This window comes from Canis lupus, chromosome 6 (assembly GCF_011100685.1).
Source record: "Canis lupus familiaris isolate Mischka breed German Shepherd chromosome 6, alternate assembly UU_Cfam_GSD_1.0, whole genome shotgun sequence".
Classification (NCBI taxonomy): Eukaryota; Metazoa; Chordata; class Mammalia; order Carnivora; family Canidae; genus Canis; species Canis lupus.
Genome location: NC_049227.1, coordinates 17577270 through 17599542, shown reverse-complemented (window position 1 = coordinate 17599542; position 22273 = coordinate 17577270). Strand labels below are relative to the sequence as shown.

The following is a 22273-nucleotide window of genomic DNA, read 5'->3' as shown; positions in this document are numbered from 1 at the left end:
GTAAGGAGGCTTCTGATTTTCTGGTCTGGTGGAGGGTTGGGTGGGAACTTGGGCATCATTTTTCTCCTCTCTCTTGTTCTTGCCAAAACCCTAGTACCTGATATCTGACCCAGAATTATGTGTCTTTGAGGCAGAAATCACCCAAGGGGAGGAAAGATTGGCATATCTGATCTGGTAGGGTTCCTTTTCCTAAAGTTTCTGTTTTAAGTCTCTCCAACTCATACTTTTTTCTCTCCTCCTATTCCCTTAGTTCCTGGACTCCCCCAGAGCTCTCTGATGCCTCAGACTTTTTTCCTGCTTTACCCCTTTGCTCAGGTGCTTTCACTCCTTTTCCAGAAGGCAGGCATCTTACCTCCAATTGCTCTATCCTCCCCCCCCCCCCCCACCTTTGCTTTCCTCCATCCAGCCAAACTAGTTTGAGTCAGCCACACCCCCTTCCAAGCTCCCGGGGCCTTTCAGGTGGTGGCTGGCCACCCAACCCCACCCCTGGGCTTGGTTTGGAGACCTGAGTCAGCTCCATCTCCACCCAAGCCAAATCAAACCTGAGGCAGGAGCCGAAACTCACAGTCCCTCAAGGCCTATAGACAGGTAAGAGCCCCTGTTCATTTTTACATTTTCTTTGATCTCAACTCCCTGGATGCTCTCATTGCATTTTCCCCCTAATGACTATGTTTACCTCATCGGTTCTTTCCTCATACCCACTCTCCTGCAGCCTTGTGGCAGAGATTCTTTGTGCTCTGCTTATCTTGCCTCCTTTATTTGACTCTCTGTTGCTTATGTTCAGAGAACTGCAAATGGTTCTATTTTATGTAGGTCGTAGGGATGGTTGGAGATGAGGGTGGAAAGATGGTTTGATGCCACAGCTCAAGAGAATTTGAGAAGTTAGTAGATGAGAAATGATTAGAGCATCATTATGCAGGTTTCTGTGTGGGTTATGAGGTCATAGAGTTATCTGAATTAATTGTGTGGCCTGGGTTAAAATGGAGAGAGTAACAGGGAGTCAGCCTAGCAAAGGAGGCCCGATTTGGGAAGATAAGGTTATTCCTGATGTTCAGCTTCCTCAACTATGAAGGGAGCCTAGCCGGGTCCTTTCCCCTCCCTGTGTTTTCATCCACTGTGTTTTCACATGAAATGGCTACTTTGCTTGAAGTGGGTGGGATACAGGGCTGGGGTGCCATTTTGTGACCCCTCAGTATTCAGGGGCAGCTTCTGAGGAACTTGAGATAATTTTTAAGGCCCTTTTAAATACTGTTTAAAATCACTTGACTTGTGTAATCTTGATTCCTTGCAGCTTTTTGAGATAATGTGTTTCTCCTGCTTGTCAGTATGCACCTGTCATTTTGTGTTTCCCTACTTGTCAAAACAGTTAAGTAATACAGATAATGCTATGTTCACACAGGCTTGCCTTTAAAGACTCAGAATCTGGGGCTGAGAAAAAAGGATTCCGGCCACACATTTCCTCTCTTGGTCTATGAGTCATTTGAGGAATTCCCCAGTAAGGCAGCATTCCTGAGAGCTGGACTAGGTCACAAGGACACATCAGAGAGAGGGGTGGAGTCTGACCAAGCCAGACCAATGGCTCAGTTGTTGGGCTTACAAGTACCTTGACTGTATCGCCCACAGGTGATGGAGGACGAGGAGAAGGCAGTGGACACCTTGGTGAGCAACATGGAAGCTGCTCATTCTCCATCCCCCATCCGATGCTGCTGGCTCCGCCTCCGATACTTGGCAGCTACTAGCATTATCTGTGGCTGCTCTTGCCTGGGAGTCGTGGCCCTTGTGTTTGCCATCAAGGTGAGGAATGCAATTCCTATGGGAGCAGTGGGAGGTGGTGTAGACAGGCAATGGTTTAGTGTATTGGATCTATTTACATTGATCACACAGTTACTAAGTACTTGTCAGAGTTTGGCTCTGGGCCTGGTATCAGAAATAAGAATAAGACATGGTTTTTGCCTCAAAGGGCCCACACAGGCTAATGAAAGAAAGAACTGTGAAAATGGATAATTATTAATGGAATGCAGCCCATCAGTATTGTGATGGAGGAAACAAGGTATCCTGAAAGCTAGGGAGGATATGTACGTGTGATTATATACACGTGTATGTAGAGTAGGTGACAAGAAAGTAACCTTAAAGGATGAGTGACTAAGGGTGAAAGGGTACTCCAGGTGAAGGGAGGAATGTGTACAAAGCCTGGACTATTAGTGCCACATGACTAAACCAGTGAGGAATGGTGACAGATGAAGTGGGCCCAGATTCCCAAGGGCCTTGAAAGTACTCTCCAGTTTTTGCAGAGGAGAGTGACATGGTCTCGTTTGTATTTCAGTGCCTACAGGGAGGATGGGTTGGAAGGGGCAGGACTTGAAGCAGTTGAACAACGCCTAGAGCAATCTGTAGCGGTCCGAAAGATACTGGGATTTTTGAGAGGGTTCCACCATTTCCAAACATCTAGCCGAGACTGCACATGTAACTTTTGAAAAGCCACACAGGCTAACTTAAATACCATGCTGGAATTTTCTCAACCCTAGCTGTATTTTAACGATCAGAAACTATTTTTATCATCATGAGAATTTCTGGCTTTGTCAGGTCAAAATCCAAAAAACAATGCATAATAATGACAGCGAAGAGGCCTGAGCTAATAAGGGGGTTTTGTTTACCTAGACAGGAGGGAAATACTGAAGATAGCTCACAGTTTCTTGTCAAGGATTCCAAATTCTGAATGAATGTGGGATAAGTAGAAAAGGATGAGAGATAAGAGGATTGAAAAATACTTTCCCATATGTGATCTTGTGAGCGTTAACAGCTACTTGAACAAGTACACAGAGCTGAGTGGGAATCTTACTTTGCAGATGACGCATGAGAAATAGACATTGGAAAGGGAGGGCAGGGGGTTTGGGTGTCAGGTTTTGAACCAAGACAAGGATGGAGGATTGGTGTGGGGCAGTGGGCACTTTGGGGCAGAAGCAGGGGAAGAACCTAACCTAAAACCTGCCCCCACAGGCGGAAGAGCGGCATAAGGCAGGCCGGTTCGAGGAGGCAGTGCACTGGGGGGCCCGGGCCCGGAGCTTCATCCTGGCCAGCTTTGCCGTCTGGCTTGCGGTCCTCATTCTGGGCCCCCTGCTTCTGTGGCTGCTCTCCTACGCCATCGCCCAGGCTGAGTGACCCTGGGTGGCCTCTGCTGAGAGTCAGCGAGACCTCCTGGATCCTGCAGTGCAGCATTGCTTCGGCCTAAGGCTGGCAATGGTCCTTCCTGGCTGGAAGGATGGTGCCTCTCTCAAAGGGCTTTGGAAGAGCTCTTCTAGACCTTTCCAAAAGAAGGCAGCAGCTGAGACTGTTGAGGGGAGGCCAGCCTGCTCTGTTCTTTCAGTGCCCACCATCCCCTATTTCCCTCAGCCTACATCATCTTAGGGGCCTTGACCCAGAGGTGGGGTTGAAGACCAGGCCTGATTTTATTAGAATTTGTTTTATAATAAAAATCTTTTTTAGTGGTGAAACTCTCCTGTCTAATTGTTGTTCCCCTACTTTCTCTGGGCCCTTGGCGAGAGCCAGACTGGACATCTGACTGGTGGCAAGACTCTGCATTTTCCCTTACTTAGAGCTCCAAGAGGGGTCTTCTTTTTATCCTTTTCCTGGAAGTTTCCCTTCTTGGAAAGACCCCAACTTCTCTGTATATATGACCAGAGACCGTGTGGCCCGATAGGAAGAGGAGTGGCAGCCACTGCTCTTTATGGAGTGCTTCCTATATTTCAGGCTGTATTCTTTTCTCTTTTTTTTTTAGATTTTATTTATTTACTAATGAGAGACACACAGAAAGAGACAGAGACATAGGCAGAGGGAGGGGAGGCCAATGCAGGACTCGATCCTGGGACTACAGGATCACCCCCTGAGCCAAAGGCAGATGCTCAACCACTGAGACACCCAGGCGTCCCAAATCTCTTTTTTTTTTTTTTTAAGATTTTATTTATTCATAGAGATGCACAGAGAGAGAGAGAGAGAGAGGCAGAGACACAGGCAGAGGAAGAAGCAGGCTCCATGCAGAGAGCCTGACATGGGACTCGATCCCGGGTCTCCAGGATCATGCCCTGGGCTGCAGGCGGCACTAAACCACTGCGCCACCAGGGCTGCCCTAAAATCTCTTTTAAAAAGAAGCAAGGTGGGGTATCTGGGTGGCACAGTTGGTTGAGTGTCCAATTCTTGGTTTCAGCTCAGGTTGTGATTTCAAGGTCATGAGATGCTCAACCACTGAGCCACCCAGGTGTCCCTCCAGGCTGTGTTCTTAAGCATTTTCTATTTCTTAACTCTTTCAGCCCTCAGAGCCACTCAGTAGGAGGTACCATTTTTTTCACTTGATAGTTAAGGAAGCAATCATCCAAGGTCATATAGCTAATGAGAGGCTGAGTTGGCACTGAACCCAGACACTTTGGTTCTAGAGTTTAGAGAGGAATGAAAGGGTTGGATGGCAGCAGGAGGTGAGTCTCTGCCCTAGATGTGAAGCTCTGTAGGATTAAAATGAATTTTCATATCCTTTATCTTGGGCCTCTTGCTAATATTTTTTATTTTATTTTATTAAGATTTTATTTATCTAGGGCAGCCCAGGTGGCTCAGTGGTTTAGCACTGCCTTCGGCCCACGGTGTGATCCTGGAGACCCGGGATCGAGTCCCACATCAGGCTCCCTGCATGGAGCCTGCTTCTCCCTCTGCCTGTCTCTCTGCCTCTCTCCCTCTCTCTCTCTTTCCTTGTCTCTCACAAAGAAATAAATAAAATCTTAAAAAAAAAATTTTTTTATTTATTTATTAGAAACAGAGAGAGAGAGAGAGAGACAGGCAGAAGGAGAAGTAGGCTCCATGCAGGGAGTCCTACATGGGACTCGATCTCGGGTCTCCAGGATCATGCCCCGGGCTAAAGGTGGCATTAAACCGTTAAGCCACTGGGGCTGCCCTCTTGCTAATATTTCAAACATATTTTCAATTGTGAAGTATATCATAACACAGGAAAAATCCAAAACAAATACACAGCTTTTTTTTTCTAAAAAATATTTATTTATTTATTTATTTATTTATTTATTTATTTATTTATTTATCAAATGCACAGCTTTTAAGTTAACACAAAGCAGACATCTGAAAACCACCAGTCAAGAAATTGAACATTGCCAAAGCTCCAAAACCTTTTTTATACCCCTTCCAATTACTACTACTTCCTTTCTTCCCACAGATACCTAGCATTTTTTTTTTTTAAGATTTTATTTATTCATGAGAGACAGAAAGAGGGAGAGGCACAGACATAGACAGCGGGAGAAGAGGCTCCATGCGGGGAGCCCAATATGGGACTCAATCCCGGATCTCCAGGATCACACCCTGGGCTGAAAGCGGTGCTAAACCGCTGAGCCACCCGGGCTGCCCCTACCTAGCATTTTGGCTTCTAACAATGGGTTTAGTTTTGCCTGCATTTGAACATTATATAAATGGAGTCCAAAGAATTCTTTTTATGTCTGGTTTCTTTTACTTAACATTGTTGGTGAGATTCATCAATATTTGGTGTAGTTGTCATGACTGTATATTATTCCATTGTGTGAATATATTACAATTTATCCATTTTCTCTTGGTGGACTTCTGGGATGATTGCAATCTGGGAGTATTATAAATCTTGCTGCTGTGGACATTCTCATACATGTCTCTTGGAGTACACGTGTCCTGGGGAATTGAATTTTTGGGTTATTTCACCATAATCCAGAGATCAGCAGAGTACCTAAAGGAATTAGAGATATTTGTTGCACACGGAAGAGAGAAGATCAAAGGGGAGGATGGTTGTCTTCAGTGTTCCAAAGTGGTCCAGGGAGGAAAAGTGAAGAGCATCCATTGTTGACCCCAAAGGTTAGAGTTACAACACGGGGTGGAAGCCATACCTAGGGCAATGGCTCTTAATCTTGGTTTCACAATAGAAACACATGGGGAGCCTTAAAAAGCACTATGTCTGGGCTTTAGCCCTAGAGATTACAATTTAATTGGTGTAAGGTGCTGCCTGCGTGGGCATCAGGGTAACGCATTTTAGAAAGATTTTTTTTAACAAATATTTTTTAAAGCTAATATTTCATTAATCAGCAGCTTCAGTTTACTAGAGGAGACTATCCCATTCCCTCATAGTGATTAAGCTCACTATTTTTATTTTTATTTTTTAAAAAGATTTTTTCATGAGAGACACAGAGAGTGAGAGGCAAAGTCATAGGCAGAGGGAGAAGCAGGCTCCATGCAGGAAGCCTGATGTGGGACTCAATCCCAGGACTCTGAGATCATGCCCTAAGGCAAAGGCAGACACTCAATTGCTGAGCCACCCAGGTGTTCCAAAACTATTTTTAAATTCAATTTTGAAAAAACTTTCAAACCTACTAAACAATAAAAGAATAGTACAATGAATTCATGTATGCTCTTCACCTAGGTTTGTAATTTTTAACATTTCACCACGTCTGTTTTGTTTATTTTTAAATATTTTACTTATTTGACAGAGAACACAAGCAGGGGGAGCAGGAGCTCAGGAGTGCGAGAGGGAGAAGAAGCGGGCTCCCCACTGAGCTGGGAGCCCACTGGGCTCGATTCAGGTCTCTATCAAGGGACCCTAGAATCATGATCTGAGCTGAAGGCAGACTCTTAGCCAACTGAGCCACCCAAGCGCCTCTTACCACATTTGTTTTAGATCATTCTAAGTACACATACTATTTTTGCAGAGCCATTGGAAAGTATGTGGAAGGCCCTTCGTTCCTAAATTCTTACAATTTTTAGTGCCAATACGGTCTCAGATTGTTTTTTAGTTCGTTTTGTTATATCCATTACTGTCATCCTTCTTAAAATATTTGGTTGAGGTATAATTTACATGAAGTAAAGTGCACAGGTTTTTTTTTTTTTTTCTTTTTTAAAGATTTTATTTATTCATGAGAGACACGGAGAAAGAGAGGCAGAGATACAGGCAGAGGGAGAAGCAGGCTCCATGCAGGGAGCCCAATGTGGGACTCGATCCAGGTACTCTGGGATCAGGCCCTGAGCTGAAGGCAGACACTCAACTGCTGAGCCACCGAGGTGTCCCAAGTGCACAGATCTTAAGTGTGTATCTTGGTGCATGTTTCATATGAACCCATTGGTATAACTACCTACGTGAATAGAATGTTTCTAGCACATTAGAAGGCTCCCCATGGCCCTCTCAGTCTGATTATTCTTTTTGTTCCTGACTTTGGCTGGTGGAAATTGCATCAACCTGGTTCTTGTGTCCTAATAACTACCCACATTTCTTCACTTGCTTTCTGGTACAAATTATTCCAGGCTCATCTTATACTTTCTCTGCTCCAGCCTGGGAATTGGCCATTTCTCCCAAGGAGTCCTAGTTCCTTGAACTGGAGACTGTTATTTTGAAATCAGTATCTGTACTAGTTGTGCTTATACTCCAGAGATGTTCCTGCTTCTAAGCTCTTTCAGAGGTTAGAGATAGAAAATATCTAATTTAATCTTTTAAATCTATTTTTAAAATCATGCCTCCAATTTGTCATAAGTTTCCTTTCCCCATCCCAAATTCCATAGTCCCACAGTAAGAACCTTGACTGCCAAATACATCAATGTTTATTCATTTGCAAATATATATATATATATCCACTTGCTAAATTTCTGAATAATTATCCCATTATACTACTAAACAGTAGGCCTACTAAGTTTAAGGTTCCTTTGCAATTTCTTTTTAGATTGATAGTATAAAGTCAAAGTAGTCCATTAAAAAGTTACTTGGATTCGTTTTTCTCTTATACGGTTGCAATCCCAAGGTGACATTTCTAAGATCGAAGATTAAATGAATTCATTCTGTGCCTCTTTTGCTGGAACATAACTTCCACAAAGGTAAGGACTCCCTCACCCCACCCCCACCCTACTGCTGATAGTTTAGCGTTTAGACGCTCAGCAAATATTTATTGAATGACTAGGTGAACGCCAGGGTTGAGCTGTGCACTGGAAAGGCTTATGAAGTAAGTCGATTCTGGCAGTTTCTTACAACTCTGCAGGTGCAAGCTTAGAAAAGAGTGGACACACCCCAAGGCTTTTGGGAGATGGTGGTGGAAGACTGGGAAAACGTGTAACCCCAGGCGGTGAGCACGAGGGCTTTGGAGGTATTCCAAAATCGGAGCAGCCAGAGGACTAAGAAGCCTCTTCTGGGGGATGGGCCGTGGTTTGTCCAAGTCCGCATCAGGTAGCAAGTTGGAGCCAAGCTTTGCGCTACGAGTGTTTCAAAGCTGGAGGCGGCCCCTCAAAGCATGCATTTTGGATCAGGCTGCCAATTTCTAAAAGAGCCGAATTCGGATAGTGATGCTAGGAGGAGAATGAGGGAGCCATGCCCAAGTCAGGGAACCAGAGGCACAGCGAGTCGGACGTCCTAGGTACACAGATGTCAGACTTCCGGGTAAACCTAACTTCCGGGTCCCGTTCCGGGCCTACAACCCCAGTATCCAATAAGCTCCGCCCTCTGCTGTCCCCTGCCCTAGCGTCTCAGCCTTAGGGCTCCAACGCCCGCGCCAGCCTCGCGACTCTCCGCTTCCTATTGGGCTGCCAGTTTCCAATCGGAAGGGTTTTTGAACCTCAGTCTTCAGGCGGCGCTGGCCATTGGCGGACAGGATGGGGGCGGGGCTTGGGGGTCGTTGCCGGCGCCACCCGGGGGTAAGGTAAGGGACGAGAAGCGAACCCCGCGACCGAGCGGCCTCGCGTCGACCTGGCTTCTTTATCCTCCCCCGCGGGTGAGCCTGCGCGAGACCCCGCGCCCCCTCCCAGCACCCACCCAAGTGCGCCTGCGCAGCAACAGCCACCTACCAGTGTGCCCCTTCCCTTCTTCCTCCGCACCTTCTCCCTTTCCCTTCCCCGCCCCCCTCCCTGCCCTGACACCCCTCCCGCCCTAGTCTAGGCCCTTTTGTAGGGTCTCCCCAGCCCTCATCCTTACCCCACCCCGTCCCCATCCCCGAAGATCCTGGCGCCCCAGCCACAAGGGCTGCGCTTCCGCGAGCCGCGATGTGCGTCCTCCCAGAGCCTTTGGGCCTCACTGCCCTCACTGCCCTCACTGCCCTCCGTTTCCTCCACACAGGCCCCCACCACCTTCAGAATGACGCTGGACGTGGGGCCGGAGGATGAGCTGCCCGACTGGGCTGCGGCCAAAGAGTTTTACCAGAAGTACGACCCTAAGGACGTCATTGGCAGGTAAGGCTTAAGCCACGGAAACAAGATGTGCAGAATACACGGTTCCCTCGGAGTGCTGGATAGTTCTAAATAGGAGAGAACAGTGGTTAGTAGAGGAACATTTGGTGATTAAACTCTTCCTCTGGGTCAACCCCCATTTCTTCCAAATTCACTCATTTATGTGTTCAACAAAGTTAAAAAAGGTACTGTCCGCCAGACACAAAGCTAAACACAGGGCGGGTAGGGGAGATGTTTTATGCCTTAGAGGTGAAGTGATTGAAAAAGACCCATGAACATTCAAGTAGTATCAGGTTGTGTGTGATCAGGCTCAGAAAATCACAGCTTTCCACAAGGGGTGCTATTTGGGTCTTGAAAGGTGAGTAGGAGTTCAGAGCCTGGAAGGAAGTCCACACCTATAGAGACAGTGGCAGGTAACATGTATTCATCAAAGGTTTCCGAAGCACGTCCAGTGTGCTGGGTGCAGTGTGCAAGGCACTGGGGATACAAGACCCATATGTTTTCTGTTCTGGAGTTTCTATTGCAGTTATAGAGACCGATAAACACAAAAACAAACAAACAAAAAGGCCTTCATATGCTCAGATGATGGAATGAGAGTAATGAACAGGACTGAGACTTGAAAGATGGGAATGAATAGGTTGTGAGCTGAGTCAGGATGTATTTGGGACCGAGGGAACAGCACATGCAAAGGCACAGACAAGAAAGGGCCTATTCAAGCAATAGGTAGAAGATCATGGTGACTAGAACGTAGTAAGAGTGGAACAAGATGGAGGAAATTAAGTCAGAGAGGTAAATAGAGGTTAGATTATGTAGGGCCTTATGCCAGAATGAAGAATTTAGATTTTATTCTAATGAAACTGGTGGTTTCAAACAGCACAGTAACATGACCTCATTTACATTTCTGTGATTTGGGGGGTAGGAGCTTAGCCTTTCTGTGCCTCAGTTTCACCATTTAAATTGGGAATAAAAATATATTCCACCTTGTAGGTTGCTGTGAGGGTGGTAAGAATTAATATGATAGTCTTAGAACACTTCCTGGCACATGGTAAATGCTCAACCCAAGTGTGTTAATACATTTTTAAAAAATCATTCTGGTTCTTTTGTAGAGAATAAATAAGGGAGGGACAAGAATGGATGTATAGAGACCAGTTAGGAAGCTGTTGATTGATTTGGGCAAGAATTGGTGATGGTTTAGGTTAGAATGTGGTGGTAGAGACAGGGAGAAATGGATAGATTGAGGTGATGATTTGGAGAGAGACTGATATAGTTTCCTGAGAGACTGGATATGGGCCATGAGAGGAAGGGAAAGAAACAAAAATAAGGTCTAAGCTATGGGTTTGAGCACTTGAGTACCATTTTCTGAAATGAAGAAGATTGAGGTGGATCAGATTGCTGGGAGGGCCAAGCATATCAAGAGTTCAGTTATGGAAATGTTAAGTTTGAGATATACAACTGGAGCTGTCAAATGGGTACATGTGTCTACAACTCGAGAGAGAGTGGACTAGAGCAATAAATTTGGGAGGCATTAGCATACAGATAGTAGCTGGCGAGAAAATATATGGAGACAGTGAAAGGGGCCTAGGTTCAGGCCCTGGAGCATTGTTACCAGTAAGGAGTTAAGAGAAGGAAGACTCAGCAAGGGGATACTAAGGAGATAGCATCTGTGAATTGGAAATAAAAACACAAAAAGAATGTGCTTTCAGGGATGCCTGGGTGGCTCAGTAGTTGAGTGTCTGCCTTCGGCTCAGGGTGTGATCCCAGGTGACTGGGATTGAGTCCCACATTGGGCTCCCTGCATGGAGCCAGCCTCTTCCTCTGCTTATTTCTCTGCTTCCCTTCTCTGCTATGTCTCATGAATAAATAAATAAATAAAATCTTTAAGATTTTATCCCTGGTCTCCTCTGTGTTTTCCCTTTGTTTCTCCTGCATGGTTAATTATCTGCACACTCTCACTAAATGACTTCCCAGAATACCAGTTTCTTCACGTATAAAGGTCTGAAGCCTTAAAAGAGCTTGCCACATTCTAGAAATTGGTGATAAGTTACAAGTCAACGAAGCAAAGATTGAATAGCAGAGACAAAGCCAAAAATGAGGCTGAAAAGAAAGTGGAAGGCCTTAAATGACAGGTGAAGGAACTGGGATTTGACTTCTATCTCGCAGGTAATAGGGAATATGGAGAGAAAACAATTTTGAGTGCCCTCCATAGTTAACTATAATGTTGAAATTATTAGGTCTCATTTAGAAAGAGCACAGTTGGCTCTAGGGGTCCTGCTGAGGAATGTAGGAACGCTCAGAACTTAGGGGATTTAAGCCGGAAAGTTTTTAAGCAATGAATGACATGATTGGGACTATCATAAGAAGCTCATTCTGGAAGGAGTGCAGTGGATGGGTTGCAGTGGCTGAGACTGGAAGCAGGGAGATCAGTGGGGAGGCTGATATAGCTGTGGGGGTGAAGTCCTAGGAAACAGATTTGAGAAAAACACAGAATGGAGTACACTGGTTGGATGTGGTGGATTGTGGAGGAGAGGAAAAAGCCAAGAATCATACCAAGATTTCTAGTTTGGGAATCTGATGGAGTGGCATTACCATTAATGGAGACCAGGGAATTAAAACTCTGAAGTGGCAGGACGCCTGGGTGGCTCAGTTTGTGAAGCATCTGCTTTTGGCTCAGCTCATGATCCTCAGAGTCCTGGGATGGAGCCCCGAGTTGGGCTTCCTGCTCAGTAAGGCCTACTTCTCCCTCTCCCTCTATGTGGTTGCACACTCACTTGTTCTCTCTGTCTGAAATAAATAAATGGATAATCTGAAGTGGCCTAGAGTAAGAGGGCAGAAAGTGGTGAGCATTGTAGGAGCTGGAACTTTCTTGTCCCACCTAAGATGGGAATTCAGATTTGAAAAGAACAACTCCGTGACCAAACAACACATTTGTGGTCTGTGTTTGGCTGGAGGGTCAGTGGTTTACATCTCTTGATGGAACCAGAGATGTGGATGACAGGCATTCTAAGCATAGGGAATTATGTAAGGGCAAGGAAGCAGTGAAGGGCAGCCAGGGAACCAGCACAGGAAATGTGGGTGTGAGGTCTGATCTTGGAGAGATTTGCACTTAGCCTGAGGTACTTGTAGGATCATAAGGAATTGGTGACAGGGGCACCTGGGTAGCTCAAGTAGTTAAGTGTCTGCCTTGGGCTTAGGTCATGATCTCAGGGTCCTGGGATCAAGCCTCACATCCGGCTCCCTGCTCAGCGGGGAACCTGTGTCTCCCTTTCCCTCTACTGCTCCCCCGTCCCTGCTCTCTCTCTGTCAAATAAATAACTTTTTTTTTTTTTAAAAGGAATTGACAGATTCCAAGCAAGTACATACCTATCTAGGACTTTCTCTTCACCATGCCAAATGGACTTTTCTGTTTTCCTCCTGTCTTTGGACATCTCTTTAAGATGTTGGCCACATTTCAGAGCCGGCAAAGTAGAAGTCCAGAGACCTACGTCAGTGGGACACTTGTTGGAGTTTAATTCATGGCAAATTTGGGACCTAAACCAAAATGATCCACTTCACAACTTTGGTTGTCCAGTCAATGGCCTAATATTTATTTGGACCCCCTTGTACTTGAGATATTATAGAACTTTGGGATTTAGATGTGGTAATCAGGGAAGTGAGTAAAATTTGGAGGGAGCCTTAGATCATTTCTTCCTGCTTTCTCCTTGTGGGATTGCAGGGGAAGGGGCAGGTTCTGGGTCTCAGTGTGGAGAGGACCTGCCTTGGCTTACCCATGCAGGGAGTGACAGAGACTAGATGTGAACCTAGGACCCCCAGCTGCCTTCCCTGTAAGCTTTGTGTTACACCTTGCTGGGTACCCAGGTTGCTTGCTGAGGCTACTGTGAAGCTACTGTAGGCCAGAGTGAGCTCCTTGGGAGGTTGTCTTGTTGTCCAGATGGGTCCTCAGAGTATGGTACAGTGGGTATGAGGATGGCAAGACTCCACTCTGTATGGAAGTGAGAGAGCAGGAGGCCCTGACTTGTGTGCTGTCTGACTCTGGCAGAGGAGTGAGCTCCGTGGTGCGCCGTTGCGTTCATCGAGCTACTGGCCATGAGTTTGCGGTGAAGATCATGGAGGTGACAGCTGAGCGACTAAGTCCTGAACAGCTAGAGGAGGTGCGAGAAGCCACGCGGCGAGAGACGCACATCCTTCGCCAGGTCGCCGGCCACCCCCACATCAGTGAGGCTGCATTCCCTGCTCCTATTAGCTGACAGCCACCTCCTGCTGGCCCTGCCCACAGCCCAGTTCACCCCAACACTGCCTCCGTGCCTCTGCTCCCTTTGTCATGGCTCTGCTCCACCTCAGAGTGTGGCCAGCCTTTGAGTCCCTACTGCCTCCTTTTGGTTCTCCTTCCTTCCCGGTAACAGCCCACAGCCAGCTTGGGGTGGAACGCCCCTTTAACACGCATCCGCTCCTTTCCATCTCCATATCTCTGCCTTTCTGCCTCTTTCCCAGTCACTCTCATCGATTCCTACGAGTCTTCTAGCTTCATGTTCCTGGTGTTTGACCTGTGAGTATCTCCCTGCCCTCATCTGAGAAGCCTTCTCCTCCCCTCTGTGCGTGGCCCTGGCCTGACAGTGCAGTGGGCTAAGACTCCCCTGGCTCACACCTTCCTGTGTGCCTGTGACCCTGGCCTCTCTCCCTAGGTGCCCTGATTAGTCAAGTTCGCCCAGAGTGTTAGTGACCAGCCAGTTAAAAAGGGTTTTCATGACCCCAGGGGTCACTGTCCCAGTTCCCCATGGTTATAAGATTGTCAGGGAAGAATAGGCTGTTTTAAGAACTGACTACTTATCAACAGCTCTCTCTCCCCCATTTCTTGCTGTTTAATACCTTGCATGGTGTTTATCTCTGCCCATTGATTCATATTCTGGGTAGTCTGAATCCGCGTGTGAGATGTTATACGATATAATATAAACCAGTACAAAGGTACTTCAAAAGAGAATGGTTTGAATAGCAAATATTTAAGGGAGACCCCTGGAAAATATTCACAAAGTATTCATACAGAAATGACCCTCTGCAAAAGTTGTGGGGTGAGGGGCAGTGGGAAGTGTCTGTCACCTCATCATGCAACTTTGCAGAACAATCATATGCACCCAAACACCTGATTTCGAGGATTGACTTAGAATTGCAATTATAACCTGGTTTTTAAAGACTAGATAAAAAGAAACAACTTTTTACTGTTACTAATTGTGAAATTTTGGTCCATGGTCTAAATAGATTCCCTTTAAAAGTAAACCCTCGTGTGATTGCAAAAAAAAAAAAAAAAAAAAAAAAAAATTCCCTTTAAAAGGCCCTCTGTGAATACAATTACTCTCAAATAATGAGGACCTCCTGTAAATTACTGGCACAAGAAGGCACTTTTTCTTGCTAAACTAGCCCCCTCATGGCACAGTGCATGTATTTTTACTGCCAACCCCCTGGGCCAGCTGTCCCTGGCATCCTGTTCACTCTTGGAGCACTCTAATTGCTCATAAAAAAAAAAAAAAAAAAAGAGGGGTGTCTCTTCACCAACCTCTTCCATGGTATTTTCTCTGCGTGCTGGCTTATTTTGTCAGCCCCCACAAAAGGTACACCTACCTCCCAACCCCTCCTATCCCTTAGGATGCGGAAGGGAGAGCTGTTTGACTATCTCACAGAGAAAGTGGCCCTCTCAGAAAAGGAGACCAGGTAATGACTGAGCTTGCTACCTTTGGGGTGATCAGGGGCTGGGGTGGGGTGGGGAGAAGCAGAGAAGACTGTGCCTCCCCCAGGTCCATCATGAGGTCTCTGCTGGAAGCAGTGAGCTTTCTCCATGCTAACAACATTGTGCACCGAGACTTGAAGCCTGAGAATATTCTCCTAGATGACAATATGCAGATCCGACTTTCAGATTTTGGGTTCTCCTGCCACCTGGAACCTGGCGAGAAGCTCCGAGGTGAGAGGTCCTGGTGCCCTGAGAGGCTTGGGAGGGTAGGAGACCCAGGCCTGAGGCTAGTTAGCCGGGTCTGACAGTGGAGTACCCAGCTACCAAGAAAAGGGGAGAAGTCAGTGAGCACTTGCCAAGGACCTTCTGGGTGCAAAGCCTTGTGTGCATTTCAGAGTGGGCTTTCTGGTCTGGGTGGGAGAGGGGACAGATTGTGGCACACGGCAGGTGAGGGACTATGTAGAGGAGGCCAGCGGGGAGCAGCACCTAGTTCAGCTGGAGGGACGCACAGAGCAGGGGGCTTCAGAGCTGGGCTGGTCCCATGAGGAAGAGGAGGGAGGAGGGTAACAGGACTCAGCTGCTTGTTTAGGTTTTGGTGGAGACAGGATCACAATGTGCTGCTTAGGTACTAGGAAGAGCCTGATGTGGCTAGACAGTGCTTCTCAACTGATGTGCTTGACACACCCATTGTTAATCCCTTTGTTGTGACTAATATCTTTAGCGCAAACGGGAAACTTCACAACATTTGACTGTGGACTCCTTAGAGCCAATAAACTCCTACTTTCCCTTAGCGGCTTTGCACTGTGCTGTTAACAGCTAAGGTTCACTGGGCACCACACTGAGTCTTTGGCTGGGTTCTTTAGATCCTCTCCACAACTCTTTGAGATAGAGTCTGTATCACCATTTTATAAATGGGCTTAAAGAAATGAGGGGACTTGCCCATAGTCAGGTAGCTGGGACTTGAATGTGGGCCATCTGACTCCAGAGTTCATCTTCTTAACATATGGACTTAATATGTTTGTCTTGTGAATGCTATGCTTTGTTTCCCTTTGGGCTTCCCCATACACTTTTCCTCATTCTGGAACCATCTTTGCCCCTGCTCCACACCAACCTCACCCTTGGCTTTGGCAATTCAGGTTTCACATTAAAGATCCAGGTCCAGTTAGATCCCTTGCTTTCTGTTCTGGTATCTTACTCTATCTTTCGTGTTCTCTTTCTGGTAGACAGCTTGGTAAGGGCACATCTAATTCACCAGTGTCTAGTATGGTGCTTGGTACGCGGTAGGCATTCTTAAATACCTTTTGTGGGGATGAATTTCCCAGGAGAGTCAGGCCTATTAAGGCCTATTAAGATTTCTTGGAAGTATGCCATGGAACAGTTTGGCAATTGCTGGGATGGAATCGGCGCCTGAAGTGGTAGAAACAGCTAAAAATAAGAGGTTCAGATCAAGTTGTGGAGTGCTTTGTGCTGTAGGAGTCTAGACTTGAGCCTGAGGCCACACGGGGGGGGGGGGAGGGGGGGCAGGGAAAGGTTTTACCTAGTCTTAAGGGACTTACCTAGTATGTACCTTAAGAAATTCCATATGCCCACTCCTTCTCCTTGTTTGAGTGATGAGTCTGCTACACAGAATAGCAATCATAGGAGGAATCAGTTTGGGTAGAAAGGAACATAGAAAAGAGTAAAAATTCGTTTTCCTTATGTATTATGTACATAAAAACGTGGCAAAAAGTTAGGGAGTGGGAGGGTGGGTTGAAGGTGGCAAAAGATATGGTGGGGTAGGACCTTGAAGTCAATCCGAAAATCAGGTTTTTCCAGGAAGGCCACCAGGAACCTTGGTGGATATCTGAGTTGTTCAACAGGGATAGAGGGGCTAGGACAGCCCTCAGTGGAGGGCGAGCAGGAGCAGAATGGGAACACGTACGGCCCTGGCAGTGTTGAGGCTCCAGCAGAGGTCTGGAGTTATGGGCCTTTGAAGGAGCTGGTGGCATCCATCAATCTCAGCCTCTCTCCCCAGAGTTGTGTGGGACCCCAGGCTACCTAGCACCAGAGATCCTTAAATGCTCCATGGATGAGACCCACCCCGGCTACAGCAAGGAGGTTGACCTGTAAGTTTTTGGTCTCTCTGTTTCCTTCCTCCTTTGTGTCCCATTGTTTGACATATCTGCCTGGCACCTGGTCCTGCCTAACTTTGCTCTCTTTCCCAGCTGGGCCTGTGGGGTGATTTTGTTTACACTCCTGGCTGGCTCACCACCATTCTGGCACCGACGTCAGATCCTGATGTTACGCATGATCATGGAGGGCCAGTACCAGTTTAGTTCACCTGAGTGGGATGACCGTTCCAACACTGTAAAGGACCTGGTGAGCTGGGGCCATGAGAGGGCTAGGAAGGAGGCCCAAGAGCTGGCTCTCATGCTTTGGGGTTTCCCCTAGATCTCAAAGCTGCTACAGGTGGATCCTGAGGAGCGCCTGACAGCTGAGCAAGCCCTACAGCACCCCTTCTTTGAGCGTTGTGAAGGCAGCCAACCCTGGAACCTCACCCCCCGCCAGCGGTTCCGGGTAAGCCTGAGAGTGTCCGGGTCCCATGATCTTTCTCCTGTAGTGGATGCTCCACTGGAGCTCACACTGTCCCCTCTTCCCAGGTGGCAGTGTGGACTGTGCTTGCTGCTGGACGAGTGGCCTTAAGCACCCAGCGTGTCCGGCCACTGACCAAGAGTGCACTGTTGAGGGACCCTTATGCGCTGCGGCCAGTGCGGCGCCTCATTGACAGTTGTGCCTTCCGGCTCTATGGGCACTGGGTGAAGAAGGGTGAGCAACAGAACCGAGCCGCGCTCTTCCAGCACCAGCCCCCTGGGCCTTTTCCCATCATGGGCCCTGAAGAGGAGGGGGACTCAGCTGCTATCTCTGAGGAGGACGCCATGCTGGCACTGGGCTAGTGCTTCAGCCCTGGGGAACACCAGAATGCAGTACTCTCCGGGAGGAGGATTTTTATCATTCCAGCCCTTCTGGGCTTTGGCCACAGGCCCGCCTGCCTGGCAAGGCCCACCACTGCTCATACTACCATAAAGACCAGCCCTGTACACCTGTCCCCACCAGCCAGGGTTTTGGGATCAGAGTTGAGTTGGAAGGCAGCCACTCGCAACAGCATGCCTGGCCTTGTCAATGCTGCCTCTGCTGCATTTGCAATAAAATCTGCATGCTGGAGGGAGCCAGTGCCTGGTGTCTGGTGTCTGGCTTTAGTAGGGGAGCCCAGAAGGCGCTCAGGATGGGGGCGGGGATGAGGCTGCCCTGCCCAAGGCCTTTATTGAGAAAAATGCTGGGGGTCACTTGGTCTTGGTCTTGCCTTTGCCAGGAGGTAGCTGGAAGGGCTGCTCTAGTGTGGTCAGCTTGTTGTTGAGCCTCTCTTCGCTGGCCTGGAGCCGCTCCTCCATCAGCTGTTGGAGCTGCCTCAACTCCTTGTTCATCTGGGTCTTGATGTAGGCTCGTAGGATGGAGACCTGGCCTGCAGGTGCAGGGAAGAAGCGGCAGGTCAGAAATGCTGTGGGGCTGAGGAACTGACCCCTAGCTGGGTGCCCCTGGGAGCTACACAAGTAGCAGTGTAGCTTCTGTTCAGAAAAGGCTAGCTGGCCCTTCTATGGAGAGAGGTGGGGGAACTGGCCAGGCTAGACTCTCTGGATTGGTGATCAGCAGATAAGTGACCTTACAGAGGTGATTTAATCTTTGCATATCTCGGTTTCCTCTTGTGTACAGGGTAGATAGGATAGCACCTAGTGCCTAGGACTGAAGGAAGATTAAATGTAAAATGCTTAAAACAAGCCTGCCTAGCACCACAGTATTGCCAAATATGTGCTGTCTTTTTTTTTTTCTTTTTAAGATTATTTTAGAGAGAGGAGTGTGTGAATGCATGAATGGGAGGGGCAGAGTGAGAAAGAGAGACAATCTCAAGCACACTCTACAAGGAGCATGGAGCCCAACATGGGGCTCAATCTCCCGACCCTGAGCTTAGGACCTAAACTGAAACCAAGAATTGACCACTTAATCAACTGTGCCACTCAGGCACCCCTGTAATTGGTTTTATGATGATCCTTTCCTAGAGCTCCTGCTTCACCGCCAGCTACTGCACTCTTATTACCTGTTTGTCACCTTGGGCTTCTGCATAAGACATCATTTGGAGAAAGGACACTGTGCCTAAAACAGACCTGAAGTCCTGATGTACTCTTAAACCCTTCATTTTCTACCTGCCCAAAGTCACAGGGGATCCTAACCCGTCCTCACTTGGCTCTGGCTCTGGCTGGACCATGGTTTCTGCCTCCTCCTGTGGGGTGGCTTCCTGCTCCTCCACCTCCTCACCGCCTTTCTCTGCAGGCCAGAAGCAGAAAGAAGCTTCAGCCCCAGCCCCAGCCCCAGCCCCAGCCTTCTCCCTTACCCTTCTCCCTTACCCTTCTCTTCCTCTGGCCAGAGCGTGGGTGGCTGTAGCCCCATGTAAGTCAAAGACAGATCCAGCCGCACCTGTGAAGAGGAAGGAGGAGGGAGGCTGAGAGGACGACATCTGCACTGGGTGAAAGGGGGAGATGAAGGGTGGCCTCCGTACCTGGGGCGTGAAGACATATTTGTAGAGTTTGAAGTGGCGGAAGTAGGTGTTGACTACATAGTCTGCCAGGGCCAGCAGCTGTTCCTCCCTAAAGAGGTTGATACTGAAGGGGGGCCGCTGTGGGGATGATAGGGAGTTAGAGGGCTGACCACCTCCAAGAACCCTGACCTTTTCTCCAAGTGCCCGGCCATCTAAGCAGGCGGAGCCCCCTGCCTCTTCAGAGGAAGGTGAAGGTGCTAAGTGTGGGAGAAGGCAATGGAGATCCCATTCCAGGGGAACTGACCCTGACTCCATGGCAAAAAAGGACACTGGTGAAGTAGTGGTAACATTCCTCCACGTTGCCCAGTGGGGTTGCTGGGAGGGAAAGCAAGATGTGACAAGTTAGTCCCGTCCCAGATAACCATTTATTTCACTCATTCACCAGCTACTCATTAAGCATGAGCTTTGGAAGTCAACAGATCTAAGTTTAAGTCCTTGCTTGTTTCATTAACTCACTCAACGGATAGTACCCACAGTGCACCATTCTAGGCACCATCCTAGGCATTCTAGACAGGCGAGGTCCTGCCGTTAAGTGATATACGATAAAATAAGAAATATGCAATTTCAGCTCTTGTTAAACATTCTGCAGGAAATCTGTCCCAGGAAGAAAGTGGGAGGTGGAAGAGGAGCTATTTTATTGAGCACTGTGTTTCTATTTATGAATACTACCTACAGTATTTCTCAGAACAATCTCATAAAGTTGGTGCTGTGTATAAGGAAATGGTTTCACAGCTGAAATAACTTGTGTGTGGTGATACTGCTTGTGATGACAGAACAAAGATTGCAGGTGGTAATCCACTACTTCCTGTGGTCACTTGGACCATCCCAGCCTCCTCTGTCCCCTGGGCTCAAGCCCTTTGGTAGCCTTCTCTCACCAACACAGGCCTTATGAAGATCTTGGAGCAGAGCACAAGCTGTCGATGTCTGTTCCAGTGAGAAGCCCTGCTGGCGGCAGAAGATGAGTGCATGGGAGAAGAGGTCCAGGGTGATGGCATCCCGCAGGCTTTGCTCAGGATAGCCTAGCCCCAAGAGCTCAGCTAGCACCCTTGGGAGGGAGACAGGAAGGAGGGACTGAAGTAGCCTCCCTTCACCACCCCACACTGGTGCACCATGTGCTCTGGAGGCAGGCATTCATGCCTTCTCAGCCTAGCCCCCTTAGACTCCCCCAGGAGCCAGTTCCTCTGCTCGCCCCTGTGTCCCCCCATACTCCCTCATCTCCTCAGTGTTGGCTGTCTTCTCCAGCCTGTGCATGGAGTGGATGTCCAAATACTTCCTGTAATAAGAAAAGAGGAGAAAAGGTGTTGGTGGCCGTCAGGCATTAGTCTCATGACAGGGCTAGGATGGCTAAAACACTGGACTGGGAACCAGGAGACCTGAGTTTGAAGATTAGCCCTTCCACTACCCTCTCTGGGTATAACTTTCTTCATCTTTAAATAAGGGATATAAAATAAATAAATAAATAAGGGATATGGCTTAAACGAATTCTTACAATCCTCTTCATTTAGAAAGCTGAGGATTAGGAAACTTGAATTCTTGACTCTTCCACGCCCCATGTGGCTTCAGTGTCTTCATTTATACAGTGCTCCATAGCAGTCCATATTCCATTTACATCCTTAGTCTTTGGCTCTATCCTTCCCACCCACCCTCCTTCTTTGGCCTGGGGAGGCAGGAAGGCTCTACTTAACTTGGATAATTGCAGTTTCCTCATCTGTACAATGGGGAATGCCCTAGCTGTTTGACAGGACTGTTGGGGAGGAGTAATGCCAAGTGTAAAGTGTAACTTTTCCCCAAGACTTCACACTCACCACATGCAGATCCGGGGCTGGGGCAACGGCGGCTGCGGAGAGAAAGCGGATTGGGCAGGCGGAGCCGTGCTGTCCATGGCCCCAGTCCCTGACCCTTCGGGAATCTCCAGCGGGCCTGAGAACCTGCTAACTTGCCTTCTCATGTTAAAGGTTATGTATGAGCAACGCTGGCAGGCCGGGCTTCAAAAGGCCGTAAGTACTACTATTCATGAGCATTTAACAATCGGAGTCACACACCCCTGCCTCTTCACCAAGGCACCCAGGAAACGTCTTGAACGTTAATAAGCATAAGGACGGGGGATCCCTGGGTGGCGCAGCGGTTTGGCGCCTGCCTTTGGCCCAGGGCACAATCCTGGAGACCCAGGATCGAATCCCGCGTCGGGCTCCCTGCGTGGAGCCTGCTTCTCCCTCTGCCTGTGTCTCTGCCTCTCTGTCTCTCTCTGTGTGACTATCATGAATAAATAAATAAAATCTTAAAAAAAAAAAAAAAAGCATAAGGACGGTGGCACCCTGCCGGGAAGCCCTTCTACAAACATGAGCGGACCACTCTGTCCCGCCCTCACCGGGAACAAGTTGGCTGCAGGATCTTCATCCGCTGCTACCGAGGCCGCGGTGCCGGCCGCGGTCCCGGACTCGGTCCGCACACCTGTTGCTATCCGCGTGACGGACTCCTCCATAGAGCTGAGGTCCTTCTCGAGTTCCCGCTGCAGTTCGGAGGGCTGTTCAAACTCCGACTGCATCTTCAGCCCCATGAATTGGCTAGACTTCTGGCGGATCATCTCGTCGCTCTTCCTCGTCACGGGTCACCACAGGCTGTGTCCCGCCCGGGTCCTGGGAAAGCCGGTTCTGGGGCCGGGACTGACTGCCAAGCCCTCCCTCCAGCGACGCCTCAGCCAATCTACGCCGCAGAGAGGCCGG

General features: G+C 48.1%; 3 protein-coding genes and 1 long non-coding RNA gene across 5 annotated transcripts; 2 read left to right on the top strand and 2 right to left on the bottom strand.

Moving 5' to 3' along the window:
• The first annotated feature begins 371 nt into the window (after nt 1–371).
• On the top strand, nt 372–3491 carry TMEM265 (transmembrane protein 265). Its single transcript, NM_001304281.1, has 3 exons — nt 372–588; nt 1624–1794; nt 2998–3491. Exons 2-3 carry the CDS (start codon nt 1627–1629, stop codon nt 3157–3159), a joined length of 330 nt encoding a protein of 109 aa, NP_001291210.1. The 5' UTR covers nt 372–588; nt 1624–1626; the 3' UTR covers nt 3160–3491.
• A 5124-nt stretch (nt 3492–8615) lies between these two features.
• Nucleotides 8616–17931, top strand: PHKG2 (phosphorylase kinase catalytic subunit gamma 2). 2 transcript variants are annotated; one of them, XM_038539789.1, is made up of 10 exons: nt 8616–8756; nt 9098–9210; nt 13244–13419; nt 13696–13750; nt 14842–14907; nt 14991–15154; nt 16938–17028; nt 17128–17281; nt 17354–17479; nt 17563–17931. In XM_038539789.1, exons 2-10 carry the CDS (start codon nt 9116–9118, stop codon nt 17854–17856), a joined length of 1221 nt encoding a protein of 406 aa, XP_038395717.1. In that variant the 5' UTR covers nt 8616–8756; nt 9098–9115; the 3' UTR covers nt 17857–17931. The 2 variants fall into 2 exon arrangements, with proteins under 2 accessions (XP_038395717.1, XP_038395718.1); XM_038539790.1 differs by having other exon boundaries at nt 8666–8684.
• LOC111096248 lies at nt 8949–16398 on the bottom strand. Its single transcript, XR_005360728.1, has 3 exons — nt 16222–16398; nt 12568–12685; nt 8949–9275 (listed from the first exon to the last, which is right to left on the bottom strand). It is a non-coding gene; the product is annotated as an uncharacterized LOC111096248 (long non-coding RNA).
• Nucleotides 17932–18243: 312 nt separating the features above from the next.
• On the bottom strand, nt 18244–22237 carry CCDC189 (coiled-coil domain containing 189). Its single transcript, NM_001195695.1, has 9 exons — nt 21919–22237; nt 21356–21387; nt 20758–20823; nt 20426–20595; nt 19795–19865; nt 19512–19628; nt 19360–19429; nt 19196–19279; nt 18244–18422 (listed from the first exon to the last, which is right to left on the bottom strand). The coding sequence occupies exons 1-9, from the start codon at nt 22132–22134 to the stop codon at nt 18244–18246; spliced, it is 1005 nt and encodes a 334-aa protein (NP_001182624.1). The 5' UTR covers nt 22135–22237.
• Nucleotides 22238–22273: the final 36 nt, after the last annotated feature.

What these genes read in the sequence shown, in the direction of transcription:
- TMEM265 (NM_001304281.1), top strand. Translation starts at nt 1,627, where the DNA reads ATGGAGGACGAGGAGAAGGCAGTGGACACCTTGGTGAGCAACATGGAA. An exon ending in CCCTTGTGTTTGCCATCAAG is followed by an intron (nt 1,795 to 2,997) that starts GTGAGGAATGCA and finishes CTGCCCCCACAG; the next exon opens with GCGGAAGAGCGGCATAAGGC.
- PHKG2 (XM_038539789.1), top strand. Translation starts at nt 9,116, where the DNA reads ATGACGCTGGACGTGGGGCCGGAGGATGAGCTGCCCGACTGGGCTGCG. An exon ending in CGCCGGCCACCCCCACATCA is followed by an intron (nt 13,420 to 13,695) that starts GTGAGGCTGCAT and finishes CCTCTTTCCCAG; the next exon opens with TCACTCTCATCGATTCCTAC. An exon ending in ACCTGGCGAGAAGCTCCGAG is followed by an intron (nt 15,155 to 16,937) that starts GTGAGAGGTCCT and finishes CTCTCTCCCCAG; the next exon opens with AGTTGTGTGGGACCCCAGGC.
- CCDC189 (NM_001195695.1), bottom strand. Translation starts at nt 22,134, where the DNA reads ATGATCCGCCAGAAGTCTAGCCAATTCATGGGGCTGAAGATGCAGTCG. An exon ending in CTGCAGCCAACTTGTTCCCG is followed by an intron (nt 21,388 to 21,918) that starts GTGAGGGCGGGA and finishes TTCTCTCCGCAG; the next exon opens with CCGCCGTTGCCCCAGCCCCG. An exon ending in AATATGTCTTCACGCCCCAG is followed by an intron (nt 19,430 to 19,511) that starts GTACGGAGGCCA and finishes TCCTCTTCACAG; the next exon opens with GTGCGGCTGGATCTGTCTTT.